This window comes from Danio aesculapii, chromosome 13 (assembly GCF_903798145.1).
Source record: "Danio aesculapii chromosome 13, fDanAes4.1, whole genome shotgun sequence".
NCBI classification, from domain to species: domain Eukaryota; kingdom Metazoa; phylum Chordata; class Actinopteri; order Cypriniformes; family Danionidae; genus Danio; species Danio aesculapii.
This window is the reverse complement of record NC_079447.1, coordinates 43,863,432-43,882,950: the sequence shown is the minus strand read 5'-3', so window position 1 is coordinate 43,882,950 and position 19,519 is coordinate 43,863,432. Positions and strand designations below refer to the sequence as shown.

General features: G+C 34.0%; 1 protein-coding gene across 1 annotated transcript in view; it reads left to right on the top strand.

Moving 5' to 3' along the window:
* Positions 1 to 19,519, top strand: part of pdzd7a (PDZ domain containing 7a) — a 71,223-nt gene that overhangs the window by 24,888 nt on the left and 26,816 nt on the right. The window contains exons 7-10 of the mRNA XM_056471009.1: positions 1,547 to 1,607; positions 3,820 to 4,281; positions 15,365 to 15,571; positions 16,059 to 16,234. Of these exons, the coding sequence (XP_056326984.1) occupies positions 1,547 to 1,607; positions 3,820 to 4,281; positions 15,365 to 15,571; positions 16,059 to 16,234 (906 nt within the window). The remainder of the gene's footprint in view (positions 1 to 1,546; positions 1,608 to 3,819; positions 4,282 to 15,364; positions 15,572 to 16,058; positions 16,235 to 19,519) is intronic.

The following is a 19,519-nucleotide window of genomic DNA, read 5'->3' as shown; positions in this document are numbered from 1 at the left end:
AAGGGAGAAAGAGATGTTTGAGTGTGTCTTCGCACTTTTAGGCCCAATCCCAATTCTACCCCTTAGCCCTTCCTTTACCTACCCCTCGTTTTGCATGTTCACGTGAAGGGGTAGGGGTGTCCCAATTCTCTTTATCTTAAAGGCGTAGGGCTAAGGAGAAGGGGTCATTAGCCCTTGAAAGAGATATTTTTCAGGACCACACCCGGAACCAAGGGCTAAGAAAATTTCCCAGAATACACCAGCCTGCTGTAGTGGTTTCCCACTGTGGTGGTGAAAATGTTGTTTTAAAGGGCACATAGTTTACCTCTTTTTTAAGATTTAATATTAATATTATGGTTCTTCTAAGTGTGCCAGTTTAGGTTCAGTTTAAAACACAATTCAGATTTTTTTATTATAATGTGTTAAAAAGTGCCATGTTGGGGGCGTGTCCACGGTTCGCTGATTTATGGGTGTGTTGCTTCACATGCAAATTAGTTTCGGCTTCCCGCCAACGTAACAAGGGGGCGGGGCCATGAGCTCACCCGCTCTGCGTTTGCAACAGAGTCTGACAGGCAGACTGCGAGAACGAGCTGGAGTGAGAGGTTTAGCATTCAGACTCTGACACAGACCAAGCAGAGAGTACAAAATCATTTGTGTCTTTGTACAGTTTTACAGCCAACTGTGTGCTAGTTTCAAGTGCACAGAAACTAATAACCACGCACACTGAATTAACTTTGACTGAGGCACCGGATGCGCCGCTCAAAGCCGCGACACAGCACACCAGACACTCTCTGTAGCGCGGCAGAAACATAAAGTGTCCCGAATCGTCGCGCCACGTATTTTTGAATTCTAAACATAGGTTTCTGCAGCGGTCCGCGGCGCCCAGCCGTCGACTTGAGTGTACCCTGATAGAAACCGATGTTTAGAATTCTAAAACGCATGCTAGTTAAGATCACAGGGAGCTTCTGGGATCAAGAGAAATGCAAACGGCTGAAGTATAAGGTAGACTCAATGAGAAGTACACATGTTTGCAAACCTACCTAAAGATACAACCAATAATTCCGATTAGAGCGATAATGTGGAGAATATTGCTCTTGTGTTGAGCCCAATGAGCCTTGCATCTAAAAATAGAGCTAGGGTGTTCCTTTAGTGATATCGCTTCGACTCACGCTGAAAATGGCGGACGTGAATCAACAAACTGAGGATATGATGACGCGCCTGTCAATCAATATTGGTGGGCGGGGGGACCGCTCTACTACGTCAAGTAGCGGTCGATTTGAAAACCGCTCCAATTGGTCCACCGTTTTTATATTGTTAAATTGAAAAAAAAGCACTGGGTGTGCTTATATCACCCAAATATGACAGTCTATACACCATACATGCACATATGTCTGTCCAAACAGCTTGAAAAGTAGATATTTTACCATAGGTGCCCTTTAAGACTTTTTTTTGACACTGTGTTTAAAATTACATCTCTGACAGGACATTAAAACTGGGGTGTATAATGTAATTAAAGCTGCTCTGCTTTTCTCACTGTGATTATGTGTTGTGTAATTTGTTGTTGTAGGAGGCCGGACGATACCCTGCTTACAAGGAGATGGTGGCGGAGTACAGCTGGCTTAATAAATGTATGTAAACATTACATACTTAACTTACTATTTAATGTCTAATCTCTTTAATTACTGTGTGTTGCAAATATGAACGCATTGGTTGTGCTGTTTGTGTGACCCCTACATTTGCACTTATGTAAGAAACACAGTTATTAAATCAAGGGTATGCATTAGGGCGGTTCATATCCAGATTAAACCAAAACGGGCCACATGTCACGGCAGATTTTTTTTTTCTTGCTCTGTGATTTTCTGTTTTCCATTTAATATGGATGGCAGTGTCTGAAAATAGCCACGGATTAGGCCGTAATGTTCAGATTCAGATAAGTCATCCGGGATTGTGCGTGTTTGTAACATCAGGGTGATTCTGGGGTATTTAGGTTGCTGGACAGAAGCTCTGCTTCACATTTTACACTACTGACATTGATATAATGTTTGCCCATAAAGGAAAATGATATTGAGAATAATTACAAGGCATTTATGTTTGTTATGATTATTTTCTTAAAAAAATATATTTATTATTATTTATTTGAATTCATTTTACTGAAGTACTAAGCTCATTAAATAATAAAATTAAATATTTTAAATATTTTATTTTATTTTTACAAAGGTTACCATTATCAGTAAAATATGGTAACTTGCGATTGCTACATTCAAGAGGAGTTTTTGCCTATTAAATTAATTTTAATTAAATCTTACAAAGGTTACGATTATCAGTCAAATATGGTAACTTGTTATTGTTACTTTCAAGAGGAGTTTTTACCTATTAAAATTAAATTAAATTAAATTAAATTAAATTAAATTAAATTAAATTAAATTAAATTAAATTAAATTAAATTAAATTAAATTAAATTAAATTAAATTAAATTAAATTAAATTAAATTAAATTAAATTAACCAAAGTTATGATTATTAGTTAAACATGGTAACTTGCAATTGTTACTTTGAAGAGGAGTTTTTACCTATTAAATTAAAATAAAATGAAATAAAGTCAAATAAAATACAATTTTACAAAGGTTATGATTATCAGTCAAATATGGTAACTTGCAGTCGTTACTTTCAAGAGGAGTCTTTACCTATTAAATTAATTAAATTAAATTAAATTAAATTAAATTAAATTAAATTAAATTTAATTTAATTTAATTTAATTTAATTTAATTTAATTTAATTTAATTTAATTTAATTTAATTTAATTTAATTTAATTTAATTTAATTTAATTTTTACAAAGGTTACAATTATCCGTAAAATATGGTAACTTGCAATTGTTACTTTCAAGAGGAGTTTTTAACTATTAAATTAAATTAAATTAAATTAAATTAAATTAAATTAAATTAAATTAAATTAAATTAAATTAAATTAAATTAAATTAAATTAAATTAAATTAAATTAAATTAAATTAAATTAAATTAAACAGTAAAAATAATAAAAATTAATTGATCTGTTTATTAAGTACTAAGTTTTTCTGTTTACTCATATTTTGACTAGATTAAAACCAGTTAGCTTTATATTGCACTCTCAGAAAAAAAGGTACACAGGGGTACAAATAATGTTCTCATATACAAGGTACATAAGGGTTGAACAACTTCTTTATTACAGCACCTATTAAAATAAATATGACTGGAAAGGCAAAGTGATTTTATGAATAATTTCCATATTAAACCAAGAATCATCATTTAAAAGTACATGTTTATAGAAACATTATTTATTAAGTTCTATAATACAATAATACAAAAACAACTGGTAAAACATAAAACTATAGGTATTGTAAACTAAACAGTTAAAGCATTTTAAATAAATGTTTGGTAAGCAGTTTTGACACTGTTAAGGTACAAAGTGTCTTGTCACTTTAGTGGTACCTTCATGAATCATATTTGTACCTTTCATGCAAGGTGCAATATTGTATCTGCAGATTTTAAAAACCAAAGGTACATTTCAGTTTCCCATGGTACAAATCATGTCCTTAAAGGTACAAACTGCAAGGGTTTGTACCTTCTTTGGTACAACATTGTACCTTTTTTTCTGACAGTGAGTGTACCTTTATACTTTTATTTAGTAAAGGGTAAGCTAATGAAGAGAAATAATTTATTAACAACTTAATTTCTAAGTAATTTATCAAAGTTACAAATCATTTTATTGCAATACATAAAAGTTCCACACAAAATTGGACTGTGAATGACAGAGCTCCAGTGAAATGATCTATAAAAAACTTAAAATCTCTGTTTTCCCCTTTCAGTGGCGAATGGAGGTCAGCCATCGTCCTCTCAGGGCTCAGATTCATACTCCTCCACTTCTTCTCTGTCATCCGGGACGCCGGTCAGCTCTCTCAGCGGCCTCTCGCAGGTCATGTTTCCTCCTGCTTTCGGCTCAGAGATGGTGGACGTCTGCATCTCCACTGAGGATCGCTCGCGGCGGCCCAGCTCAGAGCGAATAGAAACTGCCATTCAGACTGACCCACAAGATCCCGATACCATATCCCGAACCAGCAGAGTCATGTCCACAGAAACCAGTCGAATGGTAGGAGAAACTGTCCTGTTAAAAGACACCGTAATCCGCAGAGGGACAGCCCATTCCCGGACAAGGACCTTTTCTGCTGGGGATAAAGAGACTCTGGACTCTCCTAAAACAGCTGTCCTGATGGCTCTCAGCAAGCCCCGGAAAGCCATCCGACGATCCCAAAGCCACATCACTGTGTCAGGTACAGTAAAACTGCTTTCAGGAGTCTGTCAGAAGGATGTGGATTAAGGGTAGGGATGAATCAATGAATGAAGATCCTGAGATTGTATGAAATCTTAATCTAAAAAAATGATTTATTTTATCCATTTTTCATTTTTGTTTTATTTTCACAAAACATTGAAGGTGTCATACAATGCATTGATTCAATATTATTAAAATAATGGAAGTATTATAATAATATTTAATATTCAATTCATATATTCAGTATTGATAATATTCAATATTCAAAGTATTCACTTATAGGTAACTTTAAAAAATCCTCAGAAATGGGTTTATATTCACATTCTCAGCCACACGAATTACCCGTAGAATAAAAAGCACTGTTTTGACCATATTTGGAACAGATGAGAATACACTCTGATGTGCTGCAGCTTGTATGGAGCCAGATCAGTCTCAAAAATAATACATGTACAATTCACATTTACAAAATTTAAGTTATGAATTTTAAACACAATTCATAAATACACAGATCCAATTCGTAAATTCAAAACACAATTCATAAATACACAGATTCAATGCGTAAATTCAAAATACCATTCAAAAATGTGCAAATCCAATTCGTAAATTCAAACGCAATTCATAAATTTAAAACACAATTCATAAATACGCAAATCCAATTTATAAATTCAAAACACAATTCATAAATACGCGAATCCAATTCATAAATTCAAAACACAATTCATAAATGCGCAAATCCAATTCATAAATTTAAAACACAGTTTACAAATTCAAAACGCAATTTGTAAATTCAAAACAATTCATAAATACCAAAATCCAATTCATAAATTCAAAATATAATTCATAAATGCACAATTCCAGTTCATAAATTTAAAACAATTCATAAATTCAAAACGCAATTCTTAATTTAAAAACAATTCATAAATGCGCAAATCCAATTTTCAAATTCAAAACACAATTCATAAATGCGCAAATCCAATTCATAAGTTCAAAATAAAATTCATAAATTTAAAACACAGTTTGTAAATTCAAAACGCAATTTGTAAATTCAAAACAATTCATAAATCCAAAAATCCAATTCATAAATTCAAAACACAAATTATAAATACGCAAATCCAATTCTTAAATTCAAAATACGATTCATAAATGTGCAAATCCAATTAATAAATTAAAAATATAATTAATAAATGCGCAAATCCAATTCATAAATTCAAAACGCAATTCTTAATTTCAAAATAATTCATAAGTGCGCAAATCCAATTTGTAAATTCAAAACACAATTCATAAATGCACAAACCCAATTCATAAATTCAAAACACAATTCATAAATACGCAAATCCAATTCATAAATTTAAAACACAATTCATAAATACGCAAATCCAATTAATAAATTCAAAACAATAAAAAAATATGTATATCCAATTAATAAATTCAAAACACAATTTATGAATATGCAAATCCAATTCTTAAATTTAAAACACAATTCATGAATTTAAAACAGACAGAGTCATGGGTAGGCCCATACGGAGTTTTTGCGCGCAGAATTCCACAGATTTTCCACAGATTTCCGCAGAATTCCACAGATTTCAGCCCATCATTAATTCTGTTACTTGAGTAAATGTGTGTAAATCTATATTTATTCACTTTTTAAATTAATTACAGTAATATTGACTAATATGAAAATATTCCTCTGATTGATGTACAATAGAGATATTATATGAGAAACTTACTTTGTTTACCAAATAAAGTAAATCTAATTGGATTTGCATTTTAAACGTTAAAAGTTTAAAAGATATAATTTTTTATTTCACATATTAAGGTTTTAGTTATGATACTCCCAAAATAATTCCGCAGAAATATGCAGATTTTTACCAAAATTCTCCGCAGAAATCGCAGAAAACGTCCGCAGATTCCATCTGGCTCTAGTCATGGGTCAGTCTTGGCAGGGAAAAATTTAATTTAATGCAGTGCTTCTTGTACAATCTGAGACACACTTTATATGGGATATCACTCTGCCAGTGGAGATCGCAGATTTTTAAAGAAAAAAGACCTTAAACGTGCCGATTTTGTAAAAAAAAGCCCTTTAGCATACTTTTGCATATACTCTATTGGCACCATTGATGAGCTCTTAATCAACAATTCCTAATTACCATGAACCATAAACAAGCAGGGGAGTTCTCAAGACCTACCTGAGCTCAAACTCCTCTCCCATGATATATTTCAATTTTATTATTATTATATTGCTACTATTACTTTGAGTACATTCTAATATACAATATTAATATATTGTTTATATATGTTTAAACTGAACTTTTATTTTGACAGGTTGTCATGAAGTGTATTGACCTGCAATGTCGATGTGAGCTCTGTTCTGTGATTGTTTTAGGACTACGGGGTAAATGTCTAGGAAATACGAATAACAAATGACAACTATCAGTCAAAGACAGCACAGTGGCTCAGTGATTAGTACTGTCGCCTAACAGCAAGAAGGTCGCTGGTTCGAGCCCCCGGCTGGGTCAGATGGTGTTTCTGTGTGGAGTTTGCATGTTGCTTCCCGTGTTAGTGTGGGTTTCCTCTGGCTGCTTCGGTTTCACTCCCCACACTCCAAAAACATACGGTATAGGTGAATTGAATAAGATAATTTGTCCCTAGTGTATGTGTGTGAATGAGTGTGTATGGATTTTTCCCAGTATGGGTTTGCGAATGGAAGGGCATCCCCTGCGTAAAACATATGCTGAATGAGTTGTCGGTTCATTCTGCTGTGGCAACCCCTGATAAATAAAGAAACTAAGCCAAAGGAAAATGGATTAATGATTGAACTATCAGTCAAACTTCTTGCTCTACAAACAAGTCGGTTTATGACTACACATAAAAATAAAAAATAATATAATCATAATAATAAAAAAAAACAGTTTGCAACATAACATGTCAGTTTTTTATGGCTAAAACCGGATAGTTATGATCCAATGGCTGCGGTTTACCTGAAGGAATTAGCTCAGTTTGATGTTATGACCCGTTTCCATGGAGAGGTACAGTACAGGTATGGTACGGGTCGGTACGGGTCACCTGTATCAAGCTTGCATTTCCACTGCCAAAAGGGTACTAATGGTACCCTTTTGGTGTGCGGACAGAGAGTTTCAGACGGCATAATTTTTACTCGAGAAAATGTCACAGTAAAGCCATACAGGTCGTTCACATATCATATGAGAAGCACTTCTTACAAAATAGATGCTTTATACACATAAATACTTGTGTATAAATGTTCATTACTAACCTTTCTATGAACATAATTTGATAATGACTGCAGATCAATAATAGCCTATTGTAATGTCTGTGACTATATAAAATAAATAAATAAATGCAACATATATGAACATATACAGACCCTTACAGTCCCCTTACAGAAAAACTACACACAGCATACATTTAGTACTTATTTGGGTTCAAAAACAACACAAAATATAGCCCACAGTCGGTGCAAACCTCTCATATGTGTCTTTAATCTTCAGTAGCACAAATAACCTCTTGTTAGAAAGTAATTCTGTCATTCCAAGTTCATAATAGTCCACAAGGTGATGATAATAGTTTAACAAAGCAGTTTGTTCATGTTTTAGGTTGCAGAAGCATTATTTGCTGTGTTTTTTTCCTGCTTCTCCTTTGTTTTTTGTGCTTCACTCTCGCGTTTGTCTCCTTCTAATAGGATCATATATTAGAGAGCTTCAATGATCACGAGCACGTTATTAATATGAGCTCGTATAAGTTAATTAGCGATCTCTTTGGAGAAAGTGAAACCGCTCGCACTTTTAGACTGGCTTGTAAAACAACAACAGGACACAGCAGATTTTGTTCTTCTTGGCTTTGTGGCTGTACATCAAGACGACGACAAGGTTTGTTTGAGCTCGGGTCGACCATGGCTTGTTATTTTATGTATATATTATTATGGTGTAATGTCTCGGCTGTGTTTTTAAAAATGGTGCTTCCTTTGTTTTCATCCTCCTGCTTCTGCGAGTGACTCTGTGTTCTCTGTAAACCAATAGCGTTCAGCTGCGCATCTAGCTCCGGCTTATGGTACCCTTTGGAAAGGGTGACCAAAAAGTGGTACATACGGTTTGCTTTTATGTACTGTTTGACAGTGGAAATGGCCATAAAAGTGTACCAAACCGTACCACCCAGTGGAAACAGGCCATTAGTGTATTGAAGTCACATCTGAAATGTCCGATTACAAGTTGAACACACAAATTCAATGAAAATTGATGAAATTATGAAATTAATTTATGAAATTGCTCAGTGAAAGTGACTAGAATGCACCTGACTTCATCAATACAGTTTGCCCGTGTGTAAATCTCCCAGGAGGACTAAAGTGCATCATATGACGGACATATTTTTTCATTCATAAACTGATAAACCCTGCATCGTTCCATTGTGATTTAATGCAAATTAAATTTGTATGGCTGTACTCTGTAATTCCATCTACATTGTCTGCATGGTGGAAATCATAGGGTCCTACAGAATGACAGGCCATCCTCTGTTTGTGTCACCGATGTAATTCATATACTTGTTGTAGAACTGGGCCTCAAGGTCACCATCAGATCAGCGATGAGAATCTTGGGTTATTTGATACACACACCATGCTATGGAAGCTCCGCTCAGAATAGAAAATGTATTGTCGAAGAAGCAGCAGTTGACCTTTACTGTCACACTGCTTTGTCTGTTTGTTAAATAAATAGCAGTGTGCTGCCATTGTGTCTCTGCTTTTAAATGAACTCGCTGGAATGCATAATACATCAGCATTACTGCATGGGATCTCCCCGTGAAAGATTAACGGTTCAGACGACTGAATCTGATGCCTTGAGAAATGTATGCTCAGAATCCACACAGCAAAGTGTAGATCATCCTGTTTTATTTACCAGATGACAAATGAGACAGATGACTGGAGGGTTTGTGGCCTTTAACAAATACATTCAATCAAAACTCTCCACAACGAACGTAATAAGTTCTTCTTGAGTGAATCTCTCTGCAAAAGAAATAAAAACGCAGGCCCTATTTGAAGTTTTTAGGCTTTTTATGTCAGTTATGGAGTTTTTTGGAACGTGATGCTTAACAGTTTGTCAAAGGGATACTCTGAAAATCTCTAATCGCAAATTCACCCCAGACACAATCTACTGTACATCACTTTTTTTTTTTCTTCAGATGAACAGAAAAACAATCCATCACTGAGAGATAATGCTGATGAAGCAAGCGAATGGGACTGTCAATGTCAACGCTTTAAAAACAAGGTTAATAAATCAATTTATCAATTAATTATTTCAATCAATTCAAAATTTGGCCAGGACACCGGGGTTACACCCAGTGGATGTTCTGAAGGGGGGGGCAGGGTTGGCCGATGCCCCCATGTTGGCCCCCAGGGTTGGCCCATGCCCCCCTCTGGCCTCCCTAAATTTGGACACATATTTTTGTGTCACAGCTAAAACGCCACAGAGAAGCGAGATCAGCCATCGGTGGTAGACTGCAGAGATATGACTAAGGCCTCTCTCACGCACTCTCGGTGTCGCGCACACTCACTCTCGTGCGCACTCGCTCTCTCTGCTTTCGCGCCAACTTATCCAGCATATGTTTTATGCAGCGGATGCCCTTCCAGCTGCAACCCATCTCTGGGAAACATCCATACACACTCATACACTACGGACAATTTAACCTACCCAATTCACCTGTACCGCATGTCTTTGGACTGTGGGGTAAACCAGAGAGGAAACCCACGCGAATGCAGGGAGAACATGCAAACTCCACACAGAAATGCCAACTGACCTAGCCGAGGCTCGAACCAGCAACCTTCTTGCTGTGAGGCGACAACAGTACCTACTGCGGCACTGCCTACTGTCGCCCAAGATTCAACTTCAGTCATATTCATGTAAAAAAATCTAAATGTCCACTGTTGATTATATTAGACTTTTGTTTTCAATAGCAATTAAAAAAAAAAAAAAACTTTTTATATAGGAAGTCCGAGGATATGCAGAGGATATTATTAATCAGAAATTGAGTGGACATAGTTTTACATTATGAAATGCAGTTTTGAATTTACAAACAGTCTGCAAGTACCGGAGAACACATGTAGCACATTGATCAAATGTAGTTTTCAATCATGCTTGTGTCAAAGTAATATTCAACTTAGTTTAGTTTTGCCTTCATTCATTTTTATTTTCAGTAGTGACATAAAGCACAAGTCTTCAAACACATGATTTTTTACAGTACGTTTTTAAACATAATAGTTTAACTGATTTCTAATAACTACTTTTTATCTTTCCCATGGTGACAGTCAGTGTATATTTTACTAGTTATTTTGCAAGACAGTTGTATTCAGACAAAGTCCCTTTAAGTATTCTATAGTCTTTGATTCAGATTAAAGTGTAATTTAAAGACTTAATTAGGTCGAAAGTTAGAATAATTAGTCAAGTTATTGTATAACTGGTTTGTTGTGTAGACAATCAGAAATATACAGTGATTATTTCTTAAGGAGGCTAATAATACTGACCTTAATATATATATAGTCATTTTGCAAGGCAAGGCAAGTTTATTTATATAGCACATTTCATACACAGTGCCAATTCAAAGTGCTTTACATAAACAGGAATAAAAGAGACAAGTATAAGAAAATAAAAACAAATAATAAAAATAATTAAAACAACAGGTAAAACAGATAAAAATGTGTTAAAACAAGTTATAAAATAATGAAAAAGAATAGAAAGACACAATAGTGCAATCTGTCGGACATAGCACAGTGCTCATTCAGTAAAGGCACAACTAAACAGATGTGTTTTAACTCTTGATTTGAACGTGCCTAATGTTGGAGCACATCTGATCATTTCTGGAAGCTGATTCCAGCAGCGGGGGCGTAATAGCTGAAGGCAGATTCAGCCTGCTTTGACTAAACTCTTGGAATTTCTAGTTTATATGATCCTAAAGATCTAAGTGATCTGTTGGGTTTGTATTCAGTGAGCATATCTGTAATGTATTGAGGTTTTAGGCCATTTAGTGATTTTTAGACCAGTAATAATACTTTAAAATCTGTTCTAAATGTAACTGTGAGCCAGTGTAAAGACCTGAGGATAGGCATGATGTGCTCTGATTTCCTGGTTCTGGTCAGAATCCTGGATGAGCTGCAACTGTCTGAACTGTATTTTTGGGATGGCCCGTGAGGAGGCCGTTAAAGTAATCCACCCTGCGGCTGATAAAAGCATGAACAATGAACATGAAGTTTCTGTAAGTCTTCACTGGAAACAAAGCATCTGATTCTTGCAATGTTTTTTGACATGATAGTATGCTGATTTTCTAACTGCTATGGCATGACTATTGAAACTCAGATCTGACTCCAGAGTCACACCAAGATTCTTGACCTTATTTTTTGTTGTTTGACCTTTAGAGCCAAGGTACGCATTCATCTTGAGAACCTCATCTCTGTTCCCAAACGCAATGACTTCAGTTTTCTTTTTGTTTAACAGAAGAATGTTTTGGCACATCCAACTGTTAATTTCATCAATGCATTGGCAGAGGCTGTCAGTGGGGCTTTAGCCATTAGGCAGTAAGGCTAAGTAGATCTGAGTGTCATCAGCATAGCTGTGGTAAGAGATTTGGTTCTTTCTCATTATTTGGCTCAGAGGGAGCATATAAAGGTTGAACCGCAGAGGTGCTAGAATCAAGCCTTGTGGAACTCCACGTCATGGGTGTCCACCTATGGTCACCTATACTGACATAGTAACCTCTCCCTTCAAGGCTAGATCTGAACCATTTGAGGACCATCCCAGAAAGCCCAACCCAGTTTTCAAGCCTATCCAGAAGTATGCTGTGATCGATAGTGTCAAATGCGGCACTGAGATTGAGCAGTACCAGCACTGTTAGTTTGCCTGAATCTGTATTTATGCATATATCATTGATTATCTTTATAAGAGCGCTCTCTGTACTGTGATGTGGTCTGAAACCAGATTGAAAATTGTCTAAACACCCCTTGAAGTTCAAGAACTTGTTAACCTGGTTAAAAACAACTTTTTTAATGATTTTGCCAATAATAGGGAGATTTAAGATGGGCCTGTAATTGCTCAATAGGGTGTTATCCAGGTTGCTTTTTCAAGAGGGGTTTAACAACTGCAGTTAGTCCAAGTGAGTTTGAAAAAATCCCTGAGAGAAGTGAAGCATTTACTACTTTTAGGAGATCCATTTCTAAACAGTCAAACACCGTTTTGGTAGATCATAGTAAAAAAATCAAGGGATTGTAGATATGTGGAATTTAATTAAACAAAGTTATTGAATTACAAAGCTGACCACCTCGGTAGTTCTAGCTTTTTAGATTTTATACGTACAAATAGCAAATAATAGAAATATTTTAAACAATTGATTAAGAAATGTATTCATTGAGGATAGAGAATTTTATTATTAGGTTAAGGGATCTTTTTGAAAATGACAATTTAAAATCTTTTAACCAGTTAACCCAACATTTTGGCCTCAACAAAAATCAGTTTTGGAGATCTTTACAGATTAGACATTTATTAAATAGTACTTTTAAGATGGGTAGTCGAGCTCCAGAGGAGGACTGCAATTTATCAGTAATTCTTAGAGCATATGGGAGAGGGCACGAAGTTTCAGTGTATTATAAATGGTTAGTGGAAAAGATGGGTTGTAGTTTCCATTCTGCACTTAAAACAGTTTGGAGTAAAGATCTGAATTGTACATTTAGTGATGAACTTTGGAAAAAATTTGCCAAAACTGTAATGTCAAGAAATTTAGGAGTACGCTTATTACAATTTATTCCTATCCTAGTAGGCTTTTCAGGCTTGGGTTGAAGGAATCAAAGCAAAAAAGGAGACTTGATGCATGCCCTGTGGTCCTGTTCTAAAATACAGGAATTCTGGGTTAAAGTGCATAATTAAATTCAGGATGTTTCTGGATGCTGCTTTTTGTTTTGTCCTAAAATATATGTACTGGGAGACCCGTTTGTGTTGGGATCTGGTGTGAAGATGTCCGAGTGGATTCAAATGAGTATTATGAGTGGAAGACAAATCATTAAGAGGGGATGGCGTTCAGCAGGTCCACCATTATTTCAGGAGTGTGTTACGGAATTGGGGAAGGAAAGCATGTATACATTACTTGATAAATTGGTTGTTTATCAGAAAAAATTAGGAAATTATTTGACATTTTTGGAGAATGAATAAGGTCACTGTGGTGAGACGCATGGTAAAAGGGTAATTATCTTATATGATTTATGTATTATTATTATTACATTTTTATTTTATTTATTTATTTATTTATTATTATTGCATTTTTATTTATTTATTTATTTATTTATTATTATTATTATTATTATTATTATTATTGCGTTGTTATTTAATTAATTAATTATTATTGCATTGTTATTTATTTATTTATTTATTTATTATTATTGCGTTGTTATTTATTTAATTAATTAATTTATTTATTTATGTATTATTATTAATGCATTGTTATTTTATTTATTTATTTTTCTAGTTATTTATTTATTATTATTGCATTGTTATTTTGTTTATTTATTTATTATTATAATTATTATCATTATTGCAATATTTTATTTATTTAATTATGTATGTATTATTATTATTATTATTATTGCATTGTTATTTTGTTTATTTATTTTTTTATTATTGCATTGCTGTTTATTTATTTATTTATTTATTTATTTATTATTATTATTATTATTATTATTGCATTGTTATTTATTATTTTATATATTGATTTATTATTATTGCGTTGTTATTTAATTAATTAATTTATTTATTTATGTATTATTATTAATGCATTGTTATCTTATTTATTTATTTTTCTATTTATTTATTTATTTATTATTATTGCATTGTTATTTTGTTTATTTATTTATTATTATAATAATTATTATTATTATTGCATTTTTTATTTATTTATTATTGCATTGCTATTTTATTTATTTATTTATTTATTTATTTATTTATTTATTTATTTATTTATTTGTGTATTATTTTTATTATTATTGCATTGTTATTTTATTTATTTATTTATTTATTTATTTATTTATTTATTTATTATTGCATTGCTATTTTATTTATTTATTTATTATTATTATTATTATTATTATTATTATTATTGCATTGTTATTTTGTTTATTTATTTATTTATTTATTATTATTGAATTGTTATTTTATTTATGTAATTTATTTATTTTTTTATTTATTTTTACTATTATTATGTTCTGTATGTGTGTTTTTTATTTATTGAGTTTATATTATTTATCTGTGTTCACTGGATTTATTATAGCAACATCTAATTACAGTCACTGCCGCTGTTGGGGAGGAGAGGGAAAAGGGGATGTTAAAAGGAGGTAGAAATTTGTAAACTGATGGTACTGTTTAATTTGAATCGTAAAAAAAGAAAAAAGAAATACATTCATTGAGGATAATGCAGCAGATAGAACTCAAATAACAACTTTTTTTTTCACATTGTAGCAATAAGAAGGCAATTACATTGTAGCTGTGAGAATTCAGCATTTGTTCATTCATTCATTCATTTTCTTTTCGGCTAAGACCCTTTATTAATCTGGGGTTACCACAACTTATCCACCATATGTTTTACGCAGCGAATGCCCTTCCAGCTGCAACCCATGACTGGTAAACATCCATACACACTCATTCACACACATACACAACAGACAATATTAGCTTCACCTATACATGTCTTTGGACTTGGGGGAAAACCGGAGCACCCTGAGGAAACCTATGCGAACACGGGCAGAACATGCAAACTTCACACAGAAATGCCAACTGACCCAGCTGAGGCTTGAACCAGTGACCTTCTTGCTGTGAGACGATTGTGCTACCCACTACGCCACTAGTGTCCTTGCGTTGGAGTGACCTGTGGTTAAGTGCATTGCTTGAGGGCACAGCCTTGAGGAAACACGACTGGGATCTCAGTACCTATCCAGTGTCTGGGTCACCATTGCTCATATTTGAACTTGCAATGCTTGTTATCACTTGGACAATCCTTTTGTGTGAAGGTCACATTTTAACATGTTTTTTTGTTTAAATGTTTATCAGAGGACAAGCAGAAGAAAAGAAAACATCAGAAAGGCAAGGTGGAGACGGAGGGAAGTACCCTGCAGCGCTCCAAAACCTTTGTAAGCTTGCTCTTTAAAAGCGGACGCAGAAGGGACAGGTCATCCTCTAGAGACCGGAAGGACACCGGGACAAGGGATGGACACAAAGGAAGATCCAAATCCCCAAAACATTTAGATAACGAACCGGGTGAGTCCATATGCAATATGTAGTTTGCCAGATTGTTATGAGGGCTACATTCTGCGGATACATGGGAATATTAAAGAGGAACATATTTGCATTTGAAAAGCCTAAAAACAGCATAATGAGTTTTTAAGGAGGCTAAATCAGAGAGCTGCTTTACTGTACACTGTTCTGCGGTAATTCCCTTGGAGTGGCCTTGAATCCGACCCCTGTGGTTTTGCTCAGCTAATGATGAATTGCATAGCTGTCTTCTATACAGTGCCTACTGCAGACTTAAAAGTGTGTTACAAGCAAATCACATCTTGTCAACCAGTCAGATTTGCCTATTTGAAGCACATGTTTTAACAAACAGTTAGTATTAACAAAGCCCAGAATGTTGTAACCGTGACAAATGTTAAGGTTGTTGTGATATGTGTAAGTAAATTATATATTGTGAAAGAGAATGTCGCAGTCACCAGAGCTCATAGACTGACTCCATCTCTTGTGTCCTCAGGTAAAGAGCGGGGTCGACCCATTATTAACCTGTTGAGTTCTCCCAGAGAGACTCGTGCTGGTTTGAGGGAGCAAAGCCCGATGCCCAGCCCGGAGACCATGGCCTTGTTGGAGGACGTGGCACGCAAGCTGCTCAATGAGGACGAAGTGGCCGCTGTCATGAGACACTGTAAAAGGGTAAGCATTAATGCTTTATACAGATAATTCTTCTATTTTCCAAATGTTGAGGCTGCTGTCAGATTTCTGATTAATACATCTGTCAGGCTTACAAACAAGTCCAGAAACTAACATTTTGACACAGCTCCCAATGGCAGTGGTGAGGAGAAGGCATGGGCTGGTAGTTAGAGTATGGTATGATGACCTTGGATAAAAATATCATTTTGTGATTACTGCTCTAAAATATGTTTTTTTTTTAAAGAATGTCTAGGTTAAAAACAATAACTTCCCCCTGTTGAACATAATATATTTTATTTGAAGAAATAGTTAAAATATTTTGTATTCAAAAACAGATTTTTGTTTCAAAAACAGCTTGAAGAGGCATCTTTGGAAATATTTTCTTGTAAATGAGCATTTTCTATCAGGCTCCTATAATTAGGTTTAGAAGTTTCATTTTATATGTATTGATAAGGTTATTAGCTAGTAAATACAATTAATTTTTTCAAAATGTCACTTTAGACAATTCTTTGGTTTTTAACGAGGTAAATTTTCTTTTGTGTCAAAACCAATTAAATCCACTTGTGCTTTTTTTGCAAAAACCTCTAAATTCACCTATTGGGACAAGACAGTGTAATTAGTTGAAAAATTAATAAAGATACAATTAGAAATTATTTTACCAAACATAAAACACCTGAAAAACACATAAATCTGTCAAGTAAGTGGCGGTTCATTCCGCTGTAATAAACCAGGGAAAAAGCAGAAGAAAAATGAATGAATCAAATCTGTCAAGTGAATTAATCAATAACATTAAAATGAACATTAATTAAATCTTAACAATCTGTTGTCATTTCTGATATTTGGGATTTAGATTTAATATAAGTAGAGCAATGTAAACATTGCAAACATTGTAAACTAAGCTTGGTAGATTCAAATTATGTAGCGTAAAACATTGTGAAACATCAATATCTGTGCATTGTCCATTAATATAAAAAGCTTATCAGATGTAAAGGTAATATGAAGTAATATAAATAATGTGTAGTTGTATACATTATATTTATCTTTTAAAAATAGCTTAAATCAGCAAATAAAACACAAGGTAGGCCTACTGGGCAAAAAGGTGATGTCTCTCAGTAATTTTTAGAAGCTGTCATTCATTCATCCTCACCATACTTAAGGTCTTGATGTGTTGTTTATCCTCATAGCATCCACGTGGGATAAAAGAACGGCATCCTAATTCGTGAAACACAGTTGCCGTTTAATGTATAGTAAATCGGATTTGTTCAAAGTAGCTTCACTGCGCAAAAAACGTTATGAATGCATGCTACACTTCCGACTGTACATTGTGTTTTCTTTTTCTTATAATACACAGAGTTTTGAGGTAAGGGACGTTTTCATTTGCCATTCACTGACAGTCGAACAGGTTCATCCAGTTCATCGAACTCCATCTTTTAAAATCTAAATCTGAAGCGGAATAAAACAGTATCCTTATAAAAGCTGGCGTATCAGTGCGCTGCTACATTGAAAACATAAGATTCGATTCGTGCCGTTTGATTGGTTCTCGGGATATAGCGGCTTTTGATATCAAAGGCAAGTGGTGTTTAGTGGCTTTTGCCAACAAACTGTTATTTCTGAATGCGCTGATGCTGGGATTTGCATGATTAGAAGCAAATCTATTTGTTCATGCTGTACTACATGCAAACTCTACACAGACATGCCAACTGACCCAGACGAAGCTCGAACCAGCAACCATCTTGCTGTGAGGCGAACGTGCTACCCACTGCGCCACTGTGCAGCCCTAATTTCTTTATGTAATATTTAAATAACATGGGGATTTTAACCAATAAGGCAACATCTCAGTGTAGTGTTATTTATGCCTACCTACAACAAAACGTTTATCAGCATTGAAGGATTCAACGTCCAGTCTAAAAAAGCATGTAGTCTTTGATTTTTGAACATTTTTATCCAGTAAATCTTGTTTTTAAGATTTCTCATATTTTAAGTGTTCAATGGTTATCATTATCTGTAATATTTATAAGAAGTTATTTGATAAAAAATTACACAGATTTCTCCTCAAATTCAGTTTGGTTTCAGTTAACAGTTACATACGAATCGTAAATGAAATAAAAGTCAAATGATAGCTTTGTGTCAAACTTCCAAGTCTTCATTCCAAATGTTGGTACATTAATGTTAATTATGATCCCATTTGTCCTAAACAGATGATCCTTTTGTGTCAATATTAGATTAATCCCTTTTTTGTTTAACAAAACCAGTGTAAATGATGAGTTGGTCATCAGTTTTGACTTAGCGATTCATTTGCGCTGGCTGTTTCGATGTCAATTTTGACTTCTTTTGTGTTGTTTCCTTTAGCTGAAACAAATAATTGATAATCTGTGCCAGTTGTTTTGGCTACTTTTCACGATAAGTTTGGTGTAATTCTATGTTTGGTTTCAATTCGAAGCTTAGAATGCAGCATGAAACAGCATTGAATCCCATTCATTTGTGGGTAACACTTTACATTAAGGTTGTATTAATTAATGTTAGTTAATGCACTTACTAACACTAACAAACCATGAACAATGCATTTAGTTAGTTAATGTTAGTAATGAAAAATACAGTAGTTTATGGTTAGTTCATGATGCATCAGCTAATGTTAACAAGCATGAATTTGGATATTAGTGATGCATTAGTAAATATTGAATTATGATTAATAAATGCTAAACAAGTATTGTTCATAATTAGTTCAAGTCAGTAAATACATCAACCAATGAACTCCTATTGCAAAGTTTGTGTTACATAGCTTATTTGTGTTACATAGCTTACATATTTCTAATTATTCTAAAGTATTTAGATTAAGTTCCTAACAAAATACATTGCTTATTATGTTTTGAAGCATATTTTGTAATCTTTAATGAAATACATTTTAAAAGTAACCTGTTCAGCTCTTCTCGCCAGTATTTATGTGCATTTGGGTTATTTTTAGGCATTGTGTTCTAATAATGCCTGGTCCATGATTTAGCCTTGATTTTTAACTTCACAAGCCACTGATCAGTGTCTGAAATCTGAGTACTCATTCACATCACGTTGTATGAATTTATCAAAGACACAATCTGAAAGAAGCATCAGTGCATTGCTTATCCGCGTAGTCTGAGGAGAACAGTGATACCTTTGAAAATTGTCCAGCGTGTTTCTGGTGTTACAGATTTGCCATGCAAATTCCATCTTAGATCAAATGTTCATCTAAAATCAACAGTATCAAAGTTCAGGAGGAGTTGGCAACAAGAGTTAGCCTATTCTGATTACTCTACC